Raw genomic sequence first — 8,348 nt, 5'->3', positions numbered from 1 at the left:
GGTCAACACGCGGCTTTAGGTCATGAGTTATGTGCTCTTTAATTCATGGATTGTAACTAGTGCAAAGGTAGTAAAATACAAGAAATCTCACAATGTATTATACATTAATAACCGCAAAAAAATCGGTTACTAAACTAATAAGTTTTCCTTAGGTAATGTAAAATGTATCGAGCGCAATGTTGGTCTATCGACCCTAAAATTTTTAAAACGCAATAATTGGTATATCGACCCTAAAATGTTTTGAGCGCAATCGGAACATGAAAAGGACATTTTAAAAGCAAATGGTGAACTCCCCGCGAGATCATCATCGACGGTAGACCGGATCCGGATGCACACTGAACCGAACACGAGCACTCGCTCACACGCAGCGGTGTCGTTATCTTTCATAATAACACACACACACACGTGCGCGCGCGCGCGCATAAAAATATATATTATAAATAGATATTAAATTTTAGTGGTCGTGTTTTTATTAATTATTACAATAGTACAATAATCTCTCGGAACGAATAATAACCATGATAATGATATCAATAATATTATAAATACACAAACAACACGAATTTATACAATGGGTATACAATTAATCGTAATATCGTATTAATATTGTAATTATTTAATAGATTTCTACACATCTACACCTGTTGTTGTACCGCATTTAATACCGCTCGCGAATCGGTAACCATCTGCGGGTTTTCACAATCACTTTGTGTGCGTGTGTGTGCGGACATCGAGTTTCGGACGGACGCGATTAGTACACCCGGTTTGTCGAGCGCGTCGACACTCGACACAGGCCCGCGCGTCGATCGTCGTGTAGTACGTTATTGTGATATTATTGTTATAATTTTTTGAATTAAAATTGACGAAACGCCGTAAGCCGGCCAGCAGTCACCACTCGCCATCACATACGTCCAGTCCGCAGTGTGCGTGTGTGGTGCAAATAATAATATCTATAGTTTATAGTAATATATAGTTGATAATAACACAACGGTAATCAGTTATCGACAATATTATTTGTATAATATAACATAATATTATCGTACGACCAACGCGACTCGGACTCGGACGATATCATATTATACGGTTTAGTATAATCATAATATTTAAAATTTAAACCGTTCGCGTGCCTGTGTGCGTGTGTTTTTTCCCCACAAATCGATTCGTCGTTTCCAGCGCACGATCCATCCGTTGTAGCGACATCGTCATCGCCGAGAACACAATAGTGTGATTATCGTGTCACAATAACGAAACGATTTTTGGTGGTCCATCTTCGCGCCACACATCATAGATCTTCGCCCCGACCGGAACGACCACTTCCTCCAAACCCTTGAGGACACCCGGACGCCGTTGCCATGAAGTTCACACTCTCCGAATGGATAATATTGGCCGTGGTCGGATCCGTGCACTTTTGTTGCGCCATTTGTATATCGTTGCAGGCACCATTTTATCCTGAAGAAGTGAGTAAAACTGCACTGCAGCACCAAAAACCCCATAGTTACCAGCCCATGACCGATAATCCGTTGTGCATACGATTCCTAAAGCTAAAGAACGTTACTAATCACACTGGCACTTATCGCACAGCAAAATTTCCTAACATACGATTCTGTCAAACGTCATCGATATTGTTAAGTCACACGCTTCGTGTAATATTATGTTAGAATAGATATTAAAAAATAAACACACCTTTTGTGTGAGTTTCTTGTATAATGACACTGCTTCAGCACTCGAATAAAATAGTCGGTGGCCGTTTGGGTAATAATTTTTACCAAAAATTAATAGTTTGTTTGGACGAGTATCAATAGTACCGTTTGGGCGAGTAGAATTATTTTTACCTGTTCAAGGTAAAAACCTAAATACTGATGATATCGTTTCTAATCATTAGCTATATAATATATAAATTCACTTTATTGAAATGTGAATTGATTAATAACAATAGAATAATAATAAAAAAAAGAATAATAATATCGCGTTACTCGTATAGTCGTATTATGTAAAGAGTGTAACATTTAAGTGTCTTAAATAAATAAATAAAAATATTATGACTTGGAATAATTATGATTATTGATCTATAAATATGCATGTGTATATGTACAATTATTTCAAGTTTAAACTTTATATTGAGAAAATATTATGACATTTTTATATTTTTTACTGTGAGATAAGAATATTAATTATTTATGAATAAATAACTTTTAATTTATTATTATAATATAATACATCATATATTATTAAATTATACTGTTTTTTGATTGTTGAGAACTTACAACATTTTTCAATGTCTTAAAAATAATACGGCCCTCGCCCAAACGGTAGTTTTAATTGAATAAACCGTCTCTTAGATGGCATATTATATGCATTCGCCCAAACTGTTTACGACCAATAAAATATACTCTTTGGGCTACTATAATAAAGAATACGATATCGGATGAAACTATATTATTGTTTTGTGCTCTCACACGTTTAACATCTAACCACAGCTGCTCTAAAATAATAAGTATTTAATTGTGGTGATCGTGTTATATATAGGTAGACACAGTGTTTTATTACCGTTTTTGTTATTTCAATTTAATTTGGTAATGGGTTTAAATTTAAAAACAGTGAATACAATTTTCCTTTAAATTTAAATTCCTTTAAAAATAAACCTATAATACAATAAATACCTATTCAAATTTAAAATACTGATGGCTCTAAATTTGTTAAAATTGGAAAGAAAATCCCATCGTTAAAACGATCTCGAACTAATCTCGCCCATACGGCAAATGGCAAATTGTAAAACTTCGTCCAAATGGTATACAAAAATTGGCTCAAATGGAAGGTAACTGATTTAAGGCCCAAACGGAAAACGCTCATATTAGGATAATTAGAATAGATATTATTAAGTCTTGTGTTATATTATAATATTCCGTTTTTTTTTCTCGCAATTATCTACCTGTTGCTGTAAATGTCATAGATAATATATAAATGGATAGAACATCCCTATACCTATTATACACGGTATGCTGTGAGTGAAGAGTCTACTCGTTACCATATTGGTTATATGCGGTTACAGATACTGGTTTATGATAAATAACATTTTTTTCAATCTGATTTGTGCCAATTTTTGAATCAATACAATTATTAATTTCATCTTAATTCATTATTTATTTATTTATTAATATTATTTATTTAAAATACTCATAGAGACCAGTAAGTTAACAAATTTAGTGATATACAAATACTTGGACATCAGAATGTTTCACGAAATAAAAAAAATGAACGAACAATCAAAAATTAGATAAAAGTTCACTAAATTAATTTTATTTAAACACCAATAATTTTTTTAACAGTTATTTAATATTTCTTTGACCAATTAAATGTAAACTATCGAACATATTATAACTTATAAGCAACTTAATGCAAAATACAAATAATAAATAATATCACTGTACAGATTTTTCTCTTCGATGTGCGCCAAAAATTGCGTTTTCGTTATCACCTATGGTTGATACCACACCTTAATTTTAATTAACCATTTTGGTAACTAGTATGCTCTTCGGTCACACTTGAATACATGGTATGTCCTATCCATGTATATATTATCTATGGTAAATGTAGGTACACGAGGGTTATCCGATAACGGTGATAATACAATGAACGTGATTAACCTCAAAATAACGATAATTACGGTTCGAATCCACGTTTGCTCTTGAAGTGAGATTGTAAACGTACGTTTTGTTTTCATACGATTTGGTTTACTTTAAATCTAACGATTAGATCAAACTTTGACGATTGTATTGTAATAATATTTATTGTTTTCCAAATTCAAAACGTTTTTTCAAAGCTGTTGTGATTTTTTTAGTACGAATAATAATATTATTATACGTTATTTATTATATTATGAAATTTGAATATTGGAATCAATTTTAAGAGCGTGAAAAATAATTTTTGATAATAGTAAAATTAGATGGATAATAATCATGTAGTAATCCTTTAATTAAACATATTTATTAAATTTCATTGATACGATGATAAAATACAAAATATTGGTAAAATATTTATAAAAAAACACAAAATCCATATGTTTATTATAAAATAAGAGAGTTAAAAAAATATTAAATGTTACAGAAGATAAATTATATATACTGCTTTAAATGTTTTATTGGAAACATACATATTCTATTGTAAAAGAGATGAAAGATTATTTAATTGTTATATAAAAATTTTTCTCTTATGATATCGTAGTAACATTGCTAGATTCGAATAATTTTTTTTTCAATGAGCTCTAATCGAGTGATTCATAATAAATGACTTATAGTTATAGATACCTATAATTAATGTACTTTACGACAAACTATTTGTGTAAACAAATAATTTAAAGTTTAAATGACTTGTTTTGTGTTACACATTGAGTGTGTAAAATTAGTAGAATTTTTTATCTTAATATGAAAATTGATAAATCTATTTTTATTTTAAATCTATATTGTATACCGATTTAGATATGTATATGCCACTAAAGTTATACTCGTTACTACGCGTGGCTTACAATATCAACATCACATATTAAATTTTATTTATCAATAATAATTATATTTAAAATATGATAGTATTGTGGATTACTGCATATTTGAAGTAGAGGAGGTACTATAGACGAATTATTACGACATAATGGTTAATAATAATAAACACCTGTGATTCTTGTTTGTAACTTTGAACGCCGAATAAAAAATAACAAAAACTAAACGCTGTTCCGCATTCGATTAGCTACACATATAAATTTGCATTGTTCTCAACGGTCGTAAACGCATTTTCTATTAAAAAAATAATAATATGATCCTTGTGACGCTGGACGATATGCATACTCAATGTGTTGGGAGTTAGGACAACAATTTCGTTCTTGTTTAATTTTTATCGTTTTTAAATTGAATCGTTAATAAAAAATATAAATACTAAATACAACTTTTTTAAGTACCTAGTTTTTAGTATTATTTATATTAGTATTAATTACTTTTTGAAATACTCATTGATGTTATCATATCAATAAATTGTGTCTAATAAATAATCTATTAATTTAATAATCAATATAAGTTTTTATATTGCAAAAAACTAATTCATTATCCTGTTATAACAAATTCGATTTAAATGGTTTACTCATGGTTAGTGGTTACTATTAACCTATAAGTTAAGTTTTAAATATGCATATTTAGTTGATTTAGAAACTTGAGATACGACGAAGTACAAAATTAAACTAGGTGCCTACTCTGTATTTTGTAATTCACTTTTTTTCATTTTTTTTTTTTTTTATTAAGAAAAAGACAATCTATACACATAATATGTATAATAAGTCATTATGATAACAATTAGAAATGAACATAACATGATGCCCATGATAGGGGAAGTCACCCACTGGTAATACCCCTCACACAAATATTTAGGTTACTTTTGCTTTAAATAATCAATATAGGGGCGATTGTAAACTCCGCCAGAATATCGGTCGAGATAAAAAGGTAATAATAGGTCTATGGTAAACTCCGCCAGTTTTTTTTTCTTACCTATAATGGGTATATGTAAACTCCGCCAGTTTTTTTTTTACCTGGTCAGTGCGACAGCTCTCGCATTGCCACGTGCCTTCTCACATTAAATACGTTTACATCTATTGTGATGATATATGTCAAAATTGATAAAATATTGTCAAGGTTAGAGCGATTCAAATTATTAATAGTTTTATCTTCATATAGTATAGCCTATATAGTATACCTACTAGTTGTTAGTCGAAATGTTTGTAGATTAAATTAAAATTCAATGTATCTACTATCTACTATCTAGTACATTTTAAAGTATGAACTAAAGAAAATTGACTTTTATTCCAATAGAAACTTTTTAACTGCATTTTAATTATTATTAATTATAATTAGTTTAATGTTCTAAATATAAATTAAAACTAAGTACAGTCTTGAGGTACCTATATCATATTTTTATAAAAGTCTGAAAATTATAATTCAATAAAAATTAAATTATTTACTGAAAACATTAATTTAAAAAAAAATATTATTTTATACTTATTTTATCAAGATAAACACACTTTTTGTTAATAACATTTTCGAAGAGCACACAATTTATTTCAGTTATTTGATTGCACTTTTTCAAATTACAAACTTTCGAGAATGTATATACGAATCGTTTGAACAAAATATGAATAGCATTTTGGATAATAATAAATAATAATTATTAAGATGACGTTCGCCACCATGTGTTGTCACTAGTCTCCATCTTACAAGTACGTAACATAACAAATTTTACGCTCAGCAGATCACGTGTAGCTCTGTTAGTTTAAAAATTATAGTGAATTGATTTCTTATAAAAATTAAAGGTAATATTATTATCGAGGGCTTCTCATGGGCTTCTCATGGGCTTTTTATTATATTTTAATTTTAAAGGGAGTTATGAGTATTATAAAATTGTAAATTGTGAGTGTATCTTAAAATACTCATAACTCGCTTTAAAATAAAAATGTATTAAAAATCCCACGAGAAGCCCTCGATAATAATGTTACCTTTAATTTTTATAAGAGGTCAATTCACTCTAAATTTTAAAATAACAAAGCTACACGTGTTCTGCTGAGTGTAAAAATCGCCATGTTACGCATTTGTAAGACGAAGACAACACATGCGGACATAACGTCCTTTTAATTTCGTAAATGTTGAAGTGTGGAAAAAATATTATTTTATAGATACCTATTATTATTTAATCATTATCAAACAATTAAAGTCGTCTGTCTTTGGTTTTTTCATAGTTAAGATAAAATCGATAAAATCGAAATCCCAACGTTTGATAAAACTATGATAACATTTTGCATGGTAGGTACACATTGGAACATAGTATTTTATACAGAACAAGTTGATTTAAAGTCGTAATTTAACATGATATCTTTTTTTTAATACTTAGGGTGGTAATTTAACTAATTTTTTAAATAGAATTACCAAATATTGTAACTTTAAGCATTAATAATATTTTAACACATTCGTTGATGCAAATTTTAATAATTGTTAAATACGTACCTACATATCGCTATAATAATAATATGTACCTACGCATTACGGTTTTGCACATTAAATATTTTATTTGTATATTTGTTGTCACGTTTAATTATCATTGTAAATGATCGATAATTTGCATCCCTAATATATTATAATAATACACCATATACCTTTAATAACATGTATACTATCTAGAAATGTTGTATGATTTCACATGTTTTTGAAATATAAAATGTAGACACGTGTATTTTCACAATCTCGCCTTATCTTTCTACATCGATAGATAATCTCAATAGCAATACTCGGTTAGATATTACCTATATAGTCTATACTCGTGCTTGTGATATAAATTATAAATACACGAGTGTAATAATGACAGTCGTATTATTATATTAAATAACATCAATACATATTTGCATTAAAATGCAGATAAGTCTAAACAATGATACCTGACATAAATAATAATAATAATAACAATATTGCGTATTAATTCACTGCAATATTATATTTATTTTCTAGTCATTTATATTTTAGGGGTAATGATTTTAAAACGTTTATTTATATTTATCGTGATGTGTGTAGTTGTAAAATCGCGCGTGAAAATTAATATCACTTACCTATCTATTTGGATTTGGCGAGTGTTTGTACAAATTCCTCTGTTATAGAATAGATATAATGTAACTATGTGGATTACTTATTTATTTGTTTAATTGTTTTTGAGATTATTGTTATAAAACAGAGTATAGACCATAATCACTTTAAGAGTTGACGAAGGTCGTTTCCATATTCGACGTCAATAACTAGTTACTTATATTGTTGTCTATTTTGCGTAAAAGTACCTTGCATCAAAATATGAACTGTTCTGTATTATGTAAAGCCATAAACGTACTTTTAACTTATTCATCATCAATAAGAAATAAATACTTACATTTTAATATTAAAATTATGCTATATGACTTACAATATAATAAATTATAAATTATAATAAATATTAAATAGGCTAAACTCATGTGTGTGAGTCTTGCAAATGTTCAACAAAAACCTGGTTTGTGGGCGGAAATTTTACTCCCTTTGTATTCATCGTAAAATTACCAAAATTCCACAATACCTAGGGGGAAGAACTTTATTTGCGCTATAGTGTCTTTTTTTTTTGTTATAGCACTAACCAAGATTTTTTAATAATCAAACTAAAAATACAAAAACAAAATTCATGTTCTCAAATTGATAACTTAAATTATGTGTATATCATCAAAAATCAAAGACGATGTAGTACAGATAAAGTTCTTCCCTATACGTTGTGGAATTTTGGTTATTCTACTATAAATACAGAGGGAG

The 8,348-nt window shown here is 28.7% G+C and overlaps 1 protein-coding gene across 1 annotated transcript in view; it reads left to right on the top strand.

Moving 5' to 3' along the window:
- Positions 1-605: 605 nt before the first annotated feature.
- The window catches only part of LOC107162659 (MFS-type transporter SLC18B1-like), a 29,300-nt gene continuing 21,557 nt past the window's right edge, over positions 606-8,348 (top strand). Inside the window, exon 1 of the mRNA XM_089220303.1 lies at positions 606-1,457. Within this exon, the coding sequence (XP_089076429.1) occupies positions 1,353-1,457 (105 nt within the window). The 5' untranslated portion in view covers positions 606-1,352. The remainder of the gene's footprint in view (positions 1,458-8,348) is intronic.

Source organism: Diuraphis noxia, unplaced genomic scaffold (genome assembly GCF_037042655.1).
Source record: "Diuraphis noxia isolate RWA-SAM2 unplaced genomic scaffold, SU_Dnox_SAM2 contig0002, whole genome shotgun sequence".
NCBI classification, from domain to species: Eukaryota; Metazoa; Arthropoda; class Insecta; order Hemiptera; family Aphididae; genus Diuraphis; species Diuraphis noxia.
The sequence above is the reverse complement of the archived record's forward strand: the minus strand, read 5'-3'. Positions and strand labels throughout refer to the sequence as shown.